General features: G+C 38.0%; 1 protein-coding gene across 1 annotated transcript in view; it reads right to left on the bottom strand.

Moving 5' to 3' along the window:
• Nucleotides 1-19,912, bottom strand: part of LOC129107774 (anoctamin-1-like) — a 40,921-nt gene that overhangs the window by 5,547 nt on the left and 15,462 nt on the right. Inside the window, exons 9-22 of the mRNA XM_054619311.1 lie at nt 19,205-19,269; nt 17,203-17,333; nt 12,250-12,414; nt 10,471-10,553; nt 10,130-10,141; nt 7,905-7,980; nt 7,665-7,732; nt 7,371-7,572; nt 5,314-5,425; nt 5,093-5,150; nt 3,787-3,887; nt 3,225-3,367; nt 1,284-1,436; nt 1,006-1,058 (exon numbers count right to left, since the gene is read on the bottom strand). Of these exons, the coding sequence (XP_054475286.1) occupies nt 1,006-1,058; nt 1,284-1,436; nt 3,225-3,367; nt 3,787-3,887; nt 5,093-5,150; nt 5,314-5,425; nt 7,371-7,572; nt 7,665-7,732; nt 7,905-7,980; nt 10,130-10,141; nt 10,471-10,553; nt 12,250-12,414; nt 17,203-17,333; nt 19,205-19,269 (1,422 nt within the window). The remainder of the gene's footprint in view (nt 1-1,005; nt 1,059-1,283; nt 1,437-3,224; nt 3,368-3,786; nt 3,888-5,092; nt 5,151-5,313; nt 5,426-7,370; nt 7,573-7,664; nt 7,733-7,904; nt 7,981-10,129; nt 10,142-10,470; nt 10,554-12,249; nt 12,415-17,202; nt 17,334-19,204; nt 19,270-19,912) is intronic.

Genomic DNA, 19,912 nt, shown 5'->3' with positions numbered 1-19,912 from the left:
CATAATCTAAAAGTGTAAACGATTGTCATGAGGAACAAAAACAATTATTATTACTATTTCAGAAGCCCATGTTATCCGTGTTAGGGAGCTCTAGTAGTTCACTTATAGTTCATTCTCAGCTAAAGGAAAACAGGATAATGCTGAAATAATTTTCCAGGACATTTTACTATTTCTGTGTTTCCAATGAGTGAAATGAAAATAGTTTTCCAGGTTTTCAAGAACATGTGGGAAACCTGTATTAGTTCACCCGTGACAAAACTATATGATCTAATGAGTCATCAATCAGCCTCATGATACACAGTAATGAAACATGGGTGGTCTTTGATTCACGCTCAAGTGTCACCCAGGTATTTATCTATGTGACCGCTCTAATTCTGTTTCGTTCTAGTGCCGAGGACACAGAGTGTGGTACTGACTCATTTCCATGTATTCAGGCGTTAACCCGTAACCCTCGTATCTCTGCCAGTTCAGAACGTTAACTTCCCTGCGAGGGCTTCGTTGAGTATGTAAGGTACGTAACAAATGTTTACTTGGTTTCCCAGGGGACAAGAACATCGGTCTCCAGGGTGAAAGTCTGTGTTTGTTTTTCCCATTCATTCACCCTATCCTCCCAAAGCGGACTTATCACTCTTGATAAAACTTCAGTTGCTCTGACTGACTAATAATGAAGCAGATGAGTTTACATTGGAGTTAGTTGGAAGCCTGGTGCGTCTCTTACAGACGCTAAAGGCTGCCTCTGACCAATCGGCATTATTTGACAAGTTGGAAGTGAGAACTGGTTGGTTTCCGCTCACACAAGGCAGACTCAGCAGATAGAGCTGTGTCTGTCGGTCTTTGGCCAGTGCTAAATAGCATTAAAGTTTACTATTTTACTGTAAACATCCTCAAAGTAAAGTGTATTTCAGAATCAATTGGCTGTACAGAGCCAAAACAAGTAAAAATACATTCATATTACTCTACATGCATTACAATCAATTAAAAGGAATACATGCATGTTTTACTTACATTAATGATGACGGCCACATTTGCTACCCCTCTTAGTAAGTTGTACCATATACCTGTAGACAAAACAATATGTATCAACTGCTGGACTTTACAAATAAGACTTCTATTTTCTACAGTGAAGGGAAATGTTTCTTTGCAGTTTGTTTGTTGAAATTAATATATTTACAGGAACATTTACAGGCACATTTCACCAAGATCTAACCTGTTCTATCAGGTACTTTCCTGCATTTGATTCTCTTTCCATTAGAGCTACAGTATTACTGATGAGTATAACCCACCAATGTCTTTGGCTCTTGCTGCCACTGGTCTTCGCAGCTCGGTCACAAATTTCTTGGCATCCAGTCGTATTTCAATGATGTTGTTGAGCAGAGCGAAGAGCGGAGCCAGCGGGAAAGAAGCCACAAACAGTGTGACAAAACCAAACTGGATGACTGGACATAGAGGAAGATAGAATAATATATCAGGTTATATACTTTCATTTATCAAAGCCCTATACAGTCTATTCACTTGAATACTTTGTCTTTTCATCACATAAACTATAAAAAATGAAAATATATAAAAGCTTGATGTGTGGTGAGGTTGTGCGCATGTCTTACTTCAGACAATGTTTTAACATGATAAGATGGAAATAAAAAATAAATTGAAGGTACATATTGTTTTCGGGTCTGGTGTAGTCAATGTCTCAGGAACACCTGGAGGAAATTTCATTACATCTGGACACAATGATGAACTGGTTAAAATTTGGTGGTCAAAGGTCACTGTGATTTCACAAAATATGCTAATATATGCTGATTTACTAATTATGACAGTTTTAAACAAATGTCTAACAGGATAAAATGATGGAGTGATGACATTATGGACAGACCTGGATGAAGATTTGCCAGGATAACACTTTCTATGATGCCTATTTCTATAATGCATTATAAACATACTTTAAAAGTTTTATAATCTGCATATAACACTGTATAATGATAGTTATAACCACTCATAAATAGTCACAATGTTTTATAACAATAATCATGACACATCATTCAGTTTTGTATAATTTCTTAAAAGGTCAAGTATCAGAATATTTCATAATTGTGGTCAATCAATGTCTTTTTTCAAGAATAATAGTGTATAATAATTCCAATAGTTGTCATACATAATAATTCTATAATGCATTATAATGTGATTCTAAGTTACTTTAAGTGTTTGGTGTTTGCTTTAAGTAAAGTAAAACATATTTTTAGAACATTTTGTGTTGTTCTTGCATAGATTTAATAATATTTTTTCACTTTTACTTAAAGTCGCAGTGAAACAGTGTCTTAATCTTCTGTACTGTGAGTGTTCCTGAGGGAAACGGAATATGTGTGCAGTAAACATTTACAAGAAGGATTCAAATAAAGTCCTTCACATTTTATTGGACCAAGAAAAAGTGGGCGGGCATAGAGTGTAGCACAATGAGGATCTACAGAGGACTAAGGCTCCATTATTGCTTAAAATTGCAGATTGATTGATGGATGGATGTCATAATATTATCGGTTGTAATGGTTGGTACCGGCTTACGTAAAAACATTTTGTATTTTGTTTTACAGGAATTAAAGATGCTTGATTTTGATGGGTTTTTTTTATATATATCGTTAAATATAATATAATAATATATAATATGGACAAGTCTAGGCAGAAGTGTTGACGTGCTCGTGCGCCCACTTCCACAAAGCGAGACCTTTATAAAACAGAACCGTGCGTGTGATATTTTTAGTTTTAGTCCTGAATCACACAGTTGCACACAGTTTTATGCATCTGGCCTCTGGTGTCAGCTTTTAAAGCTAACCTACCTACTGAAAACACAGATATGCTGCTGATGCCCTCTAGGTGTCAGTGATGACCTTGCTTCCCTAATAACTCCCAGAGCCTAATATGGAAGCATTTGGTGCATGTTTGTTGTTCGTTCACTTGGATAAGGGGCAGAGGTCATGGTGCTTGATATGGTGTTACTTAAAAGGAGAGGATGACTTTATTTTTAACTTGCTCTCTGTGGTCTACCACAGCACTATGACACCGACAAGTACATGAGGATACAAAACTATATGATCTGATGAGTCAGCCTCATGATACACAGTAATGAAACATTAGTGGTCTTTGATTCACTCTCACGTGTCAGCCAGGTATTTATCTATGTGACCGCTCTGCTTCTGTTTTGTTGTAGTGCCGAGGACACCGAGTGTGGTACTGACTCATTTCCATGTATTCAGGCGTTAACCCGGCAAATGGCTCCAGGAAGTGGTCAGTTTCGTATCTCTGCAGCTTCTTCTGTCTCTCTTCTTCTTGGAAGGCCCCTTGCTTTGACCGAATGTAGCGAATGAGCTTCTTCAGCTTGCTGAGGACCACACACACACACACACACACACACACATTAAATGTGAACACAAAAGCATGCATGTCTCTCCTTCTCTTCGTGGTCTGCATCCATGCATAAAGGTTTGGATTTATATAGTGTTGTACGGTTTATTATTTTGCTGATAAGTTCTGTGAGTCTGTTGATCTAGGGGATTGTAACAATTATTTATAGTTATGTAGCCATGGTAACCTACTGAAAACGATGTTTATTCTGTGTTTCTCAAAAATCGACATGCTCGTTTCTGTTTAACCAGCTGGTTTGCTTAATCTTTGAACGGAGATGGGTTTGTTTAGTTTACTACTGGAGGATTTTTTCCTCACTTATAGGAGTCGGTGATTTCAGGTTCATGACAATGCGATCTGTGATGATAAGCAACCATCAAAGTGATGCATACTTACGGGACGCCGATCTCAAAAAGGTTGTTCTGAATTAGCTGCTTTCCCAACATGGTGATGCTCAGCTGGATGCACAGCTCCATCAGACAGCCTCCATGAGCACACTGTAGAAACAGAACAAACATCAGTCCACCAAAGCAACAAGGTGTTTTAACAAGGCCACATAAAGTAGAATGACAACACACTGTAAATGTAAAGGTTTCAATGATTGTTGATCAGCGGAAAGGTTTTATCAGTGACAGCATTTGGCTACAATTTCTGTTTTGAAAAATTATCTAAAAGCAAGTAACACTTAGCTATTCAGCTTACAGCTGGAGGAAATGACAGATAGTTTAAGTCTATTTGTACAGTATAAACTTTCTAATAGGCCTGTGTACAACGGTTGGGTTTATTTTGTTGTGAGATTAATTCTAAGTCAATATATATATATATTTTTTTTCAAACCGTTGTTTTTGTCATGAGTACTTTCACACAGAACGAGAATATTAGGAAACAACAAGGACGATTTTCTGAGCTTTAATACCGAGAATAAAGGCATCAACCAATAACGTTGTGTTGAAAGGACATTTTCTATACTTACTCTATAGTGTGCAACAACACGGAGGATCTGTAGTGCCAACCAAGACAGAAAACTTTATTGCTCTTTTCAACCTTGACAAAGGGAGCACTGACCAGATCCACTTCTTCTGTTCTTACCTTTCACAACAAAAGCCCTGGATATATACATTGTAGGTGTTTACCAGAGGGAACTCCAATTCACTCAGAGCCTTTCACTTAAAGGAAACTCTACTATCTTACAGTAGTTTAGGCTATACAACAATTCAGCTCAGACAGACTGACACTGCTCTGGGTCAATAGGATACTGGTAGTAAGTCTCTCAGGAAAGTATTTTGCATTTTCCTTTCATTTATTGTCATTTATTCATCAGGCCTGAAGTTTGAAAATACTGCTCCCAGTACTTCGCCAAACAACTTGATGATTGTTATTTTGCTGGTAGTTTCAGCCCCCACTGGTTGTTAGTTTTCCAATATATAAAAGTTGACAAGGCTGAAGGAGTTTTGTCAGTGCAAGGTTGTGGCTATTACCTGGAAGCAGTACATGACAATGCAAAGTCAAAGTACACACCAAACATAGCAGGTGTTTTATTAATATTTCAAAGGCTGTTCACAAAGGTAAGAGTGAACAATGTAAATGTCAAGAAAGTGGAGTACAAGGGTGTTAATTGTTGTTCTAAGCAGGTAATAAAACACCTCTGTGTGCGGTTACAACAGGTTTTCTTTGCAGATAATTTGTAAAAGTGTGAACTAACCTCTTCCATTCTGTAGGATTCAAACACATACAGGTAGCTGCCAGGTCTGCCTACCAGTCTAGAGGGGAAATGAATGAACGGGTTGAAAGGTGTTCTTTGTCTTCATTTATACATTTTGCCATTCATTGATATTATATAAGAGTGGTTAAACATGTGAAAATGACAGAAAAAATAACTGAAAGCTACAAAATCACACATAGAGATACAATGAGACGACCAACCTTCCCCTGAAGAAAGCAATGTAGATGATTGGGGTGAAAGCATTGACAAACTTGAGAATAAAAGTCTTGAAGATCAGTCGTTCCTCAAAACTCTTGTCTGTTTTAGGAACCTCTAAAGACAAACACATTTTGGAAATTGCAGTGAAAAACAGGCAATAAAATAACCTCTGATTATAGATTATAATTAATTATAATTGATTAACTATTTATCATTTGCAAAATGCAAGAGCTGTGGACTTGTTGTGAGAACTTATAGTATACAACGTGAGAGCGTGTAGAACAAGAGCGTGTGAAATTTCAACAACAGAAAATATTCACACTCACGTGTTCTGAATGTCTAGTCATAGATAAAATATTCACAAATGTTATAGATGCACAGCACCAAAATGAGACTGCAGTCAACCCAGCTTCCTCTTTGATTTTGATGCTTGTCTATTCTGGTAGTTACGGTACGGGTGCTTTAAGCGGCAAAAAAGGACTAAGGAATAACTATTTTAGCAATAATTTATGATATTTGTACTAGAACTCTCTGATTTCCGCCTCACACTGGCTTCTTCTCCATAACAGCAGCAGCTGAGGCTCATGGATATTGTAGTATTTAGAGACATTGTTTTTTGATTTCTTAGACATAAAGACTAATTAACTAAAACTTATGTATAGAAAAATATACCTATTTTTATGATTCAACTATGCAGTAGGTCTGTGTTGAGGATATAACATTGAAATATACAGTAGAAACCACTTATAGTGATCATGTCTGTCCGGGTCAAATTGATCACTATGAGGGGATGATTCTGTTTATCTTTATTTCTCATGCAGAAATGAGAAATATGTTGTCATGTATAAGAAGAACCAAAATTAACACTGTAAGCAGAAAATGTGATTAATATAAGTAAATGATTTAACCTGCATTTGTATAGGAATGATTCTGCCCTAATCTTTCTGATCAATGAGCAGTTGATCATTGTAAGAGGTTTCCACTGTATGTATATAAAAATCAAGTGAAATGTGAATTTTGAGTGTGGAAAATAATTTTGGAAACAGGGCCTCTGCCCACTTCCTGACTCTTATTTAGAAAAGTGGTGCACTTCCTGTAACAAGCACTTCCTAGTTTACTAATCTCGAGCTGGCATTATTGCCACTTAACAGGTGGTTTCTGCTTTAACTACCAAAAGGAAGAGATAACAGTTCTCTTGGTTTCAGTTTTTGTAACTGAAACTTAACATAAGCTTTGTTATTTCCAATGCTGAAGCTTAACACAAACAGATTCAATAAAGGATTCAGATTTGTTAAGGGGATTCACTACTGGATTATCTCTTTCTCTCTCTGAGGCATCTCTTTCAGCGTGTTTTAGTACAAATTAAAGGGTAATAAAGATGTGTATTATGTCATTTCACTGTTCATATAAATTACAATGAATTACTACCTACATCTGAGAGAGACACAATCCTGAAATTAAATTACGATATTTCTTATATATTTAAGAAGGCATTCAAGCAATATTGTTACATGTGATTGTCACCATATATATGAATTACAAAAACACCTGAATACAAACTGCTTATGCTTCATCTCCAGAACAAAAACACTGCACAGTCTATAAGTTATTTCTCTATTCACAAAGTCACAGACACAATATCAAATCATTACAATCATCACCCATTAAGCAAAAACAGTCTCAAGAAAAAGGTGACTGCACAATGAAAAATAAAAGTGTACCAGAGTGTCCCACTAATTTCCCTTTGTTAAAAAGTCTCATTGTCCACTTTTACAACGTATCCTCATACAACTGTTCGTATTGTATCCTACATCTTGTTTAGGAAAAAGTTGTGGTTTGGATCAAAACAATGACAGAAGTTACTTCTTAAGTACCTATTTTTTGTGACAAATAAATTAACATTGACTTCTGGCATCAGATGGGGAATGACAGCTGTCTCCCGGGTGAAGGACTTTTGTGGGATATCTACAAGTTGCAGTATTTATTTTGGTATAGCTATGAATGCTGGATGAGAACCAACCTGAGGATTCCAATGTGACCTAGTGACCTAGTTACTCACCTAACACAGTCAGCCATCTTGCCACAGCTCCATACACCTCATCCAGTATGAGGATGACCACCAGGTTGATGATGGCCGCGGTGGTTTTAACCGTCAGTTGTGCGTTGCTCCGTGTGACCGGATTGGAGCTCATATAAAGAGCGGCTTTAGTGGAGATCCGGTAGAGGATCACACCAAATACGATGGCAAACGTAACACCGATCTGACAATGAAAAGAACAGAATACAACTGTGAGGGGGGGAAAAGAGACAATGATTCAACCTTGTTTTATGCAGAGAATCGGCTTCTTCTTACCATTAACAGCATCATGACAATGTTAGTCATGTAGGCTGGGAGGCGGTCTTGACACGTGAGCTTTTCAATCGAAAAGTAGAGAAATAAAAATTGGAAACAAAGCATGTAAACACACTATCTGTAAAATAATGTAGAGGTGAAAAACAACTGAAAGGGTGTAAAAAGGGCAAAATAATTGCAATAAACTTGTTATACATACAACTTGAAAAATGCAAATATGTAGAGCCTACCATGTAATTACCTTGTGCTGTGATTTCTGATCTTTGGTCAGAGACTTCTGCATGACCCTGAATTCATATTCGGCCCTGGGGTGGTCCTGTGACGGTGGCACAAAACAGAAATGACAGACATAGACAGTGAAACACAAGTAGGATATCAGAAGGAAATGTGGCCGAAGTAGAAGAGACTATTCTGTTCAAGAGTCGTTTTAAAAGGGCATTTAAGTAAATTGACAGCTGAGATCGGCTCCAGCACCCCTGCGACCCTTAACTGGATAAGCAGGTTATGGAAAATGGATGGATGGACAGCGATCAAATAATACACGTGATGTGCAACACCACCTTATTAAACCATGGAATTTGTTGGACGAATAAATAAAGTAAAAACAAAAAAACTCCTGCACACTGTCGCATATACTGGTTGTACTTCATATTTGTTTACAACGTCTTACAACGTTTACAACGTCTTGGTCATCATGACCCTCAGGATACTTCATCAGATATGATGAAGCACAAAGCTTGTTTCTGCCGCCGATTCAACATGCTCAATCCGCTGCCAACACGGTAAGCTCCCACAGCGCCACCGCATATTGGGTTCAGGCGCTCACCGACAGCCTGAAAATGTCCGACAGTCGGCCTGGTGTGTCAGGCCTTTACAGGTGGCAGTTTTTTTCTCTGACACGCTATTTATTAGGAACAACAGTAGAGTCCATACTCACCACCTGAACCATTGGTGTCTTTCAACATAGCACAGATTTTAAATGAAACATTGTGTAAGGACGTGAAATAAACACTCAGAGCTGGAATAAAAAGTGACCAGGAAGAAAAAAAAAGCTTGCGGTGAAAGGTCAGGAAATAATGGCAGCACTTCAAGAGAGGAAAAGTGATCGTATTGTAAAGGTTGATAGCAGCAGGTTATGGAACCTGGGGGTGGGACTTTCTGTAATGAACTATATAATGAAACCACTCTTATTCTTATCCTGAAAAAATGTGTTATGACTGGTGAATTAATGTAATTATCAGATATGTTTTACAGTTTGCACAATCTATGACATTAATCAGTAAAATCAGTAAAAAAAATCCTCTGTCTGACTTTGTGATTCCACCCTTTGTTCATTTTTGAGGCTCTAGTTTGTGAGGTGTATTGAACAGAAATATATTTTAATGTGATCCCATTTGCCTTATTCTGTCCATCTCCTGTCATAGTTTTCTGACATCCATCCCAGGCTCCATTCAGTGTGACAGTCGCAGAGAGAAGCAACAGGTAGAAAAGCCAAAGAGCGAGATATATGTGTTTTAAAAAATAATCCATTTATTTTACATTTTTCATTCTTATTGATTGAGGTAATTTGGACTTGTGAACTGGCTGCTGTCATGTGTGTCACACACACACATTGCTACAAACCATTCTTCTTGTGTTGGTGCGTAAGAAATGGTGTATGCATAATTTATGTATGTACACATTATTTATACAAAAACAACAGCAACATAATATAAAGAACATACATATTGTTGTTGAGGGATTGATCATAGTTCTTCCATTTTAAAACTTGCCTTTACATGATTATATAATGCCCTATCAAGAGGCTGGATATACACTGCATAAGCACACAAATAAGTTATGTATAAAATAGATTGATTAAATGTCATTTTATTCTTCTTTTTATGTAAATATAATCATTTATTTTAATGATATGGTTGTTTTTCTTTTAATCCTCCATCTCCCTCTGTAAGTGTTGGGTTTTTTTAGCTTTTAATATGAAGCACTTTAAAAAAATAAATGATTAATGGCATGATAATGTCCATGTATGGCTAAATGTGGGATTTAAAATCAGGTCTGTACGTGTTCATGTGTGAACAATGTTAAAATGAGAGAGATTTATAAAAAAAAAAGAGCTTGGCTTGAATGTTCATATATCTGTGTGCATAAACCGTGTTTTAATGTAGAATCAGCACTGAGGTGGATGTATGGGGCACCCTGAAGTCTGGGTCCCACAAATTCTGATTGGGTGTATTTTTTAGAATGCTACCTTTACAGTGTAAATAATTGGCCTCATTCTAATATCTATACTGTGGAGAAAACATAAATTATATTGCGCAAGTAGAACAAAGACTCCATTTGCAAATAGCATTCATAGTTACACACATTAGTCTTGTATGATGTGTTTTGATCAGAGGTTGGCAGCAGAAGCAGAAAGACTAAAATAAAAAAGAGGAGTTTATCTGGTTAAATGAATTCATCCAAACCTTGAGAGCTTCCTGTGAAAAATAAATAGTGAGAGAGAGAGAGAGAGTGGTGTTAGTAAAATCAAGAGCATCAGATTATTACATTCATTTCACTTCGTGTATTCACTGTGTTGAAGAGGAATTTAATGTGATTTGAAAACACTTCTTCAGTAGCTTAAAAATGTCCTGGACTACATCATTTCTGGTTGGTTTCCCATTTGTTTTAAAACGAGTGTGTTGGATTTGGGGGCATCTAGTGGTGAGGTTGCAGATTGCACCAAACTGACGTTTGTGTATGAAATCTACGGTGGCTGATGTGAAACGCAAATGGCGAATGGTTATGTTATCGTGACACCACTCACCTCCTCGTCTTCAAACCCAGTCAGGTCCCATTCATAGTTCAGTCTCATCTGCCTCCTCTTCCAGTGCTCCATGAACATGGCAGCTTTGAACCATATGGAATATAATTAGACCAATAGACAGAGGCACTTTTTTTTTTATTCTTCCTCTTTAAATCTTTTGTATTTGGGTGACCAGGTGCACTGGCGGTGAGGCCAAGACCTCCTCTTTGGTTTACTGTTCATTGTTTCACGATCATCCAGTTTACACTCGGTCAACAGTTTTTTTTTTGGCTAATATAAAGCTAAATCGCTGTCAGTGATAACCTGTTGGTTCCAAAATTGTGTTTGCTTCTACACTGACTGTTTACCAGCATGAGGCCAGAGCCCGCTTGAATGTGATTGGTCAATACACCTCTGACTACAAACGGAAACCAGAACGCTTCTGATACCAAAATCTAGTCTCGCATCCTGCAGTTTCTGCATTCATATCCAGATTATGAATGCAGGGGGCGGCTGTGGCTCAGTGGAGAGCAGGGTCGTCCTCCAATCAGAGGATCGGCGGTTCGATCCCTGGCTCCGGCAGTCCATGTCGATGTGTCCTTGGGCAAGACACTTAACCCTGAGTTGCTCCCGAAGGCTGTGCCATCGGTGTATGAATGGGTGTGAATGATTAGAGAGACCCTGATGGGCAGGTGGCACCTTGCATGGTAGCTCCTGTCATCAGTGTATGAATGGGTGTGAATGGGTGAATGATTAGTAATGTAAAAGCGCTTTGAGTGGTCAGAAGACTAGAAAAGCGCTATACAAGTACAGTCCATTTACCATTTACAGTCCATTAATAGTTAAGTACAATAGGTGAAGAGTGATGGTAAACACCTATCAGCATCTCTGATATACAGTATTTTATTATTTGGATAGTTAAATACTGGTTCGATAAGTTACGCTGAGGAGTGCAGAATTACATTAATTTTTTCACAGGATCCTGACGGGATCTGGGCTGAGATTTTAAATGTGAAGTGGTTTGTGTTTTTGATGAAATATAACAAACTTAAGCTCATATGTTGTTTATTTTTCTGATGGAAGCGTTCCTCACAAATGTGTTCGAGGACCGTTAGAAAGTGGAAATTCCTACGATATTATCTGTTTTTACAGCTTCTGGCTTTGATAAACTGTGTTTTTTTTAAAGAAAACATAATTTTCAAACCCTGCGGTGGGATTTTGGGTACAAGACCTCGTCCTCTAACATGGCTGACTATTTAACCATGGTCTATCCATGTCGAAAACAGTTTAGCACATAAAGATGTTCATTGACAAGAGGTCAAACTGAATTTGAATAACTAACATTATGTCCTTTCTTAACACATTCCAAAAACAAAATCATAAGAGCGATATGAGGAATAGATGAAACAGTGTGTTTGTTTGCTTAAATGTAAGCCCTGCAGCTAACTACCCTAACTTACTACAGTAGTAACCAGGTCATACCTAAAAGTAAAAGAGTAAGTGTATCATTAGCTATCTATATTTTGTCACAGTTAAATTAGTAAAAACTTTTTAGCTGGCAAAATCCAGACGTGGACTAGAAATGAGAGGCCTGATTTTTTTACCTCTGTCTGAAATGTACCAATGTAAAATATTGGACAGATGTAGAAACAGTAACAAAGGGTGACATGGTTAAATTATGCTTCAATTCTTTTACGACTCAAAACTGACCACAAAGATGAACTAGGTAGGCCTCATAGAGTGGACAGTATGTGTGTATACTGTGTGTATTTTTGAATGAGTCACTTTGCGTTCTCTCACCCCACAGAGCCATGAATATGGAGAAGAAAACGGTGGCAGGGTTGTCGAACAGGTGACTGGCCCGGGCGGTCGCACAGGCTGTGCTGAGCTTCCAGTAGCTGCACACTCGGTCACACAGAGGACACATGGTTATGTTGTTCCTCGGGTGGCAGATCTCCATGCTGGAAAACAGGACGCACACACACACATCAAGCCACATGTACACAAACACACATCCACACAGCCCATATCACACAGAACAACACATTCATATTTCAGAAATAGACGTGTACACTAAAATTATCTTTCTTTTAATTTAATATGCACAATTTAACCGCTATTATGCTGCAACAACGAACAGTGCAGATATTATGAAAGAAGAAGAAGTTATCATAACTATCATCTACTCAGTGTCCGGCTTGTAGTCTTTGGACAATATGACATTTTCATGTCATGATTATCCTGGCCAAATTAATTGCAATTAACGTTATTATCCAAATAATTATCAAAGTATGCTCAAAACTCCTAAAAAGGCACGGAAATACACAGCAATCACTTTACTTTACATTTAATTGAGTAGAGAACATTATTTTGCAATTACAATTGGCCATGCATAAATAAAGGATATTAAAAATAGTCGGATGCGGTAGTATTTTCCTAAAAACTATTTTTAGATTAATATATAAAAGAACCCCTCTCACTGAGGACCCACTACAAGTGTGTGGCAGTGAGTGTCTCTGCAGAGACCCTGTCCTCTGCCTGGATCCCCTCTGTCCTTATTATTTCTATGGGCAGTGGGTGTAAGGCATCAGCCAATAATAGAGCCAGCTGTGACTTTATGAAAACGTAGTGACCAGGTCTCTTCGCTGTCAGCGTCAACCTCTCCTCTGCTCTCTGTCATGGATGTATAAAGAGCTGCAGGTGTGTGAGTCTGTTTGACCCCGAGCTCTATTTTTCCCTTCCCTTTAAAAAAGGGATACACTATATAATTGTATATTGTCCCATGACTAATCTGGACTATGATCCATTTGCCTACAGGGGATACTACATTCCATGAAGACAGTGAGAAAAGGAAGAGGCGTCTGTGGCTCAGGAGGTAGAGCGGGTTTTCCCAAAATCAGAAGATTTGTTGTTTGATCCTCCTCTAGTCCATGTCCATGTGTCCTTGGGCAAATTACTTAACCCCAAATTGCTCCCAAAGGCTGTGCCATGGGTATGTGAATAGGTGTGAATGTTAAATATTCCTGATGGGCAGGTGGCACCTTTCATTGTATGAATGTGTGAGGGGGTGAATGACATGTAGAGACTAGAAAGTCCATTTACCATTTACTAAACAAACAAAAAAGGTAGACAAGAATGGCTTTTAGTTGACATTTGGCCATTTGACACAAACATACATGTCACAAGATGGTGGTGTGAGGCCACACAAAGGAAAGTCCCATAATTCATTAAACAATGTTATATGTTTACAAATGAAGAATATCTTTATATTATTAGAAGACAAATACTGCGTATGTACCTATATATATATTATGAAAACTAAAGTATTGAAATAGGTAGGATATTACTACTGCAGCCTTCTGCCCGTTAAACACAACAACACATTAGGCTTTGTCCGTAGTACGATATATATACCAGAGTATTTAGAAATCTCAACGGTAGGATTTTCAATACTGTCATAAATAAAGAAGCTCATCTTTCCATGATGCTGAATTGATGTGATGTATTGCAGTGCATAACACGCGCCACCAGAGGTCAGTCAGTACCGGTGGAAGAGGCAGCTGAGCTGAGAAAGATGGTGACTACGAGTGGTGGGGATAAAGTTACAGGATTAGTGAAAAGTAGAATGCCTCTGCCCACGTTTAGGGGTATTGTAGGTGTGTCTTCCTCCAACTATAAAAACTGGTTATAGCCACATGATTCTATTCAACTGCCCGTCTGACACCACCACCTGCATATCATCTCCATTCAGCCCTCTGACAGAAAGAACGCTGTGTGTCCAACGTTACAGAGTGTGTGGTCGAGTCAGACCAAGAGAGAGAGAGAGAGAGAGAGAGAGAAAGAGAGATTGACGGACTGATGAGGAAGAAGCTTGCAGTAACGTTTTAGCAGTGGAGGTATGGGCACTAGGGTTACCCCCCGAAACTCAGTTCTAAATGGGAACCAGTTCCAAAATGAGTAAAATACCTGTGCAATGACTAGGTCCGGAGTTATCGGTTCTGCTTCAGTACTACAAGGTACAGAGAGAGATCTCCTCATCCCAAATCTCCCCTCTCCGTCTCTTTGCCTTTGTCTTTACTCTGACACACACACAGCGAATCTGGCTCAGTACAGTAAGGACACACATCATGACAGAGAGAACACAAAGATCCAAAGTGAGGCTACATGTTACTGCAATAAAACCCTCACAAGTTAAGGGAGGAAACAGCAGCAGTTTATTACAACATCTGGCCAACAAGCAGTTTACAGAGCTTGGTAATAAGCATAGGATAATAAATGAAAAGCTAATGCTTAGCTACTTGTTTAGCTGCAAATGTATTCAAAAGCTATTGGAACTTCTTGTATTGCTGCTCAAGAAAGACTACTTGTTTACATAAGAGATTAATTGTTTTCTTAATTAATTGTCTTTTTTTTCTCACAAAATAATCAAAACGAAGAGTACCAGTAACGCTAAAATCCTAACGATACCAATCCCTAATAGGCGCAGTGCTATATCTTATCTGTAGGCTATTTAGCCTCAGACTATCAGACTAGGAATGGCTGCCTGCTGCTGCTATCCTTATCATGTCACAGAAAGCACCTAGAGTGAATCTTTGGATGTTATTATAATAACCTTGTGCGGCCATGTGTCTGTGTTGTTGTGACGGTGATTTGCACAGTTCTGACACTCGGCTTCCCGCTCTCATCAAGTTTAGGCTTTCTCTTTAGAGGCAAAAGTAACTCTAAAGAGAGAAAATGACCTTGGGCTAGAGTTCAAGTTTACATTTAAAGTATGTTAAACATTTTAAATCGTATTGAATATAATGGCAATAACAATTGAATTGGTGTCTTCCAGATCTGAAAAGATTGAAAGATTAACATCGGCTGCAATCACTCCTTAAGTTAGTTTTCATTGCGATTTCCATCAGGCCATCTCATTGAACACAATGGAGACATTCTGGGACGGACAGACAGAAAGACAGACAGGGGTTCTGTTTTGTCTCTCTGTGTGGTTTGGTGTCCGGGTGAAACTCTGACATTAACACTTGTACTGAGTGTGTGTGGTGTGTGTCTGCGTTGAGCGTAAAGGTGTGCCGGCAGCGAGTGTCATAATATCCTGTGGATGATGAGAAGCAGCTCGAGGAAGGGGAAGAGGCCCTAGTTTCCCTACTCGTTCATCAAACCTTTTTTTTTGTCTCCCTCTCTCTCTATTTGTTCTTCTTCTTTTTTGTATCCACCTGGAGGTCCAGTCAGTGTTGATGGAAAATGTTTGCCGTGGAAGCAAATTAATTCCTGTGTGTGCTGTATTGACCCAGAAAGCTGATCTCCTGCTCGCAGAATCATGGCAGCAGTGCCTACATGTACCAGGATGCTTTGCACGCTAGCTTCTGTAGCCCCAACGCTTCCCCTCCCTTTCTGTGTCCTCTTGCACGGCTGCATCTCTTCTGCCTTATACTCTGGCTCAAATAAACATGGCTGAATATTCTATTCAGCCAAAACACTGTAAAATTAATTTTCATCCATAGCTTCCTCTGCCCTCGTATTTTGGGACGCCACTTTAAGAGTTCAAACGTAGCTAGTTATCAATACAAGCAAAGAGAACAAAGAAGTTATTTTTTGAGTGACACGAGAGCATGCTCTGGGTAGAATAGCCCACACTGAGGGATTTTTGCTTCAATTGACTACATTTACCATCAACAATGATTAGACATGTATTTTACAGAGTTTACATTATCAAGCCATTTCGCCATTGTGAGTGCTATTATTTAATCCACCTCAAAGAAAGGTCGAACCTTTTTGGAAACCAATCAGATTCCAATGTGAAAGTGAACCCCTACATCAATCAAGACAGAAGACAATGCAATGAAGGAATAACACTGTTCCTGTAAAGACGGGTACCTTCAGTAATTAGCGTAGCATAGAAGTGCTAATGCAAGTTAATTGTGTGCTAACATACTCTGCTAATGTTAGCTCCCCAGGTTTTTACGTAAAATTTTAGAAACGTATATCTCCTTGATACCTCTGATATCTGAAACCATTGGTAAGAGTCTATGGAGCAGAGCTGGTAGGTTGTCGGACCCTGCTCAGAGCTGGCCAATCAAATTTGAGTGGTGACGGATTATTTTGTGGTCCTTGTGTGCTTGTCAGTGTGGACAGCAGCGGAAAGTAATTAAGTACATTTACTAAAGTTCTGTACTTAAGTACAATTTCAAGGTACTCATACTCACACTTATTTGATTTCTTAACAAAATAAGATCAATATGTTAATGTGCAGGCCTGATGGTAGCAAACCAGACAACCTCTGTTTGAAAACAAGACAGTGTAGTGCTGCAGACAGTCATTGTGACAGACATGAGAGTGAAATCAGTCTTCTCATCTCACTCTCACACTGAGAGCTTTCAGTACTTTCAACAATATGAAACTGTTCCTTTAAGGTGTCATATTAGGGCTTAATTTACAACGTGTCAAACCATTTTAGTGAAGTCTCTGGATGTCATATTAGATTTCTCTGCAGATCCTCAGATCTCTGGGTTTGCAAAGTTAAATATTGTCACAACTAATGAGATTGATGGCCGAAAGCGAAACCTTACAAAATAGCTTCAGGGAGACGAACAGCAGCAAAAAATGAATGGTTAAAGATTTCAATAAGCTGAGTGTGTTTGTGTGTGTGTGTGTGTGTGTGTGTGTGTGTGTGTGTGTGTGTGTGTGTGTGTGTGTGTGTGTGTGTGTGTGTGTGTGTGTGTGTGTGTGTGTGTGTGTGTGTGTTTTTACTTGGTATGTTGTCATCGACTGTTGCACATCCATACAGGAACACAATGACCCCCACTAGAGAGGCAGGAATCAGCATCTGGGTATACAGACCCAACCAGGCAAAGTACAGACCGATCTTCTCGCCAAAATACTTCCTAGACAACACAAACAACGACGCAAATCATTTGGATTATACAGACAAATCTACGGCCAGGGCAAAAGTCCTACTCAACTTAAATCAACGAATGGTTCTGTACCAAATATCGTTGTTTCAGATTTAGATATGATATGACCTTAAAATCACTAAAACAATACAGTGGTTTTAAACATTCAGGATTAGGAAATCTTCAGGGCTGTAGTCTGTTTGAGTGTGGTGAGCTATACATTAATTGGTTACTCAGCATGTAGCCAGGTGATCATGTACAAGCTGCTACCAACTTGCTCATCACACTAACTCAAATTTCACTTCTCATTGGTCGGCGCCTAAAATGCTTTTTAACACATTAAGGACTTAAATGAAAAAAATATATATATTAAAGACGTTTAAAGATGTTTTAAGGATTGGGGATACACAAACAGACTTCGAGGGGGAGAAAATCTTAAGATCTACTTTTGCAAATTCTTGTAATGTCTGCATTCATCTTAAGCATTTTCATTCGTCTATAGCCACTTTAACACCTCTGTGAGGGTGTGCTTAAGCAAAGCTGTGCTTGGAACATAATGCTAATGTCATCAGCTAACATGCTCAGAATGTTAATATGGTGATGTTGAGCTATGAACATAACCGCATCATCATGAACATAAACACATCATTGTCAATGTAAACATATCACAATGACTTCAATGCATCATACTGGACCTAAACTCATCATAATGAATGTAAATGCATCATAATGACTTAAACGCATCATAATGGACCCAAACACATCATAATGAAAACAAACGCATCATAATTAATGTAAATACATCATGATGACTGAAACACATCATAATGGACCTAAACGCATATTGATGAACACAAACGCATCATATCGAATTTAAATGCATCATAATGACTTAAACTGATTATTATACACCTAAACGCATCACTATGAAATTAAATTATCATAATGACTTAAACAAATCATTATGGACCTAAACGTTTCTAAAGAACATAAACGCATCATAATGAGTTTAACGCATCAAAACTACTCTAACGCATCATAATGACATAATGAACATAAACGCATCATAATGACTCGAACGCATCATAATGAACATAAACGCATCATAATGAAGACAAACACATCACAATCAATGTAAACACATCATGATGACTAAAAATGCATCATAATGGACCTAAACACATCATAATGAACATAAACGCATCAAAATGACTCGACCGCATCATAATGAACATAAACGCATCATAATGAAAGCAACAATTTGCGTCATAATGAAAGTAAACGTATTAAAATGACTTAAACCCAATATAATGGACTGAACTGAAACGCATCATAATGAACTTAAACGCATCCTAATGAACATAAACACATCTTAATGAAAGCAATAAATTGCATCATATCGAATGTAAATGCATCATAATGACTTAAACGTATCATAATGGACCTAAAAGCAGCATAATAAACATAAGCGCATCATAATGAAAGAAAATGCATCAAAATAAGAGCAAATTTATCATAATGAACATAAACCAATCATAGTGAGCATAACACATCAAATAGATATAAAAGCATTATAATGAAAGCAAATGCATCATACTGTAAGCCATTGGATTATAATGAACATAAAAGCCACATAGTCAAAGCAAATGCATCATAATGATCTGGAGTTTTGGATTGTTGCAAAAGCACAACATAAAATAAAACTTGCTTACCCCTGACGCATTTATCTGTGACATCACCAAAAATCTGTCAATGCTATTCGCATGCTAATGCAGAATTCACACTACACCATTTTTAGCTCTGATTTTTACCATACAAACAAGGTTGGCCGTAAATTATATACCTAAATAATATGTCCTTACCGCACAAGTCCAATGGGCTGGTACTTGTAAAAGACACTGTAGTTCGCCCACTCTTCATACAAAAGCTGAGGAAGACAATCAAAAGTATTCTGTTGCATTATCTGTAACGTTTTATCATGCCTTTAGACTTTCTACTGCCATATACTGTTAGTTGGATTAGCTCCTGGATGAATGGTTAATTTGTAACAAACACAAATGTCTCCCATGTCATTTAAATCCATCGTTTGATTGGATATAAGTCTATAAGTTGAATTACATGTTTATAAGTGGAATCAGTACTGTTGGTTGATTTAATGTAATTATAAATATGCTGTTATTAGTTACTTTTGTTGGGGACTATGTTCAGGAGTATGTATGTGGGACTGACTGGCTTGTGTTTTTGACAACCATGAAATTCTATGGCACAGAAAAGAAGATATATCAAGCTTTGGATAAACACATTACTTGAAGCTAGAAGCTAAAGCTACAGATGACCGTGTAAAAGTGAACTACCACACCACCTGGTGATCGAAACAGACGAACAACACTGTTCCTGTTAAGCTGTTTAGGTCTTCATTCACTATTACAATAATTAAAAATCATGTGTATACTTTCAGTATAATTTCAGAAGCTAGTGTAGCATAGAAGCGCTAATGCTAGTTAACAATGTGTTAACGTTCTCTGCTTGATCCAAAGGTTTTAAAGTAGAAACATAACATTTAGAAATGT

The sequence above is a fragment of the Anoplopoma fimbria genome, chromosome 19 (assembly GCF_027596085.1).
Source record: "Anoplopoma fimbria isolate UVic2021 breed Golden Eagle Sablefish chromosome 19, Afim_UVic_2022, whole genome shotgun sequence".
Taxonomy (NCBI): domain Eukaryota; kingdom Metazoa; phylum Chordata; class Actinopteri; order Perciformes; family Anoplopomatidae; genus Anoplopoma; species Anoplopoma fimbria.
The sequence above is the reverse complement of the archived record's forward strand: the minus strand, read 5'-3'. Positions and strand labels throughout refer to the sequence as shown.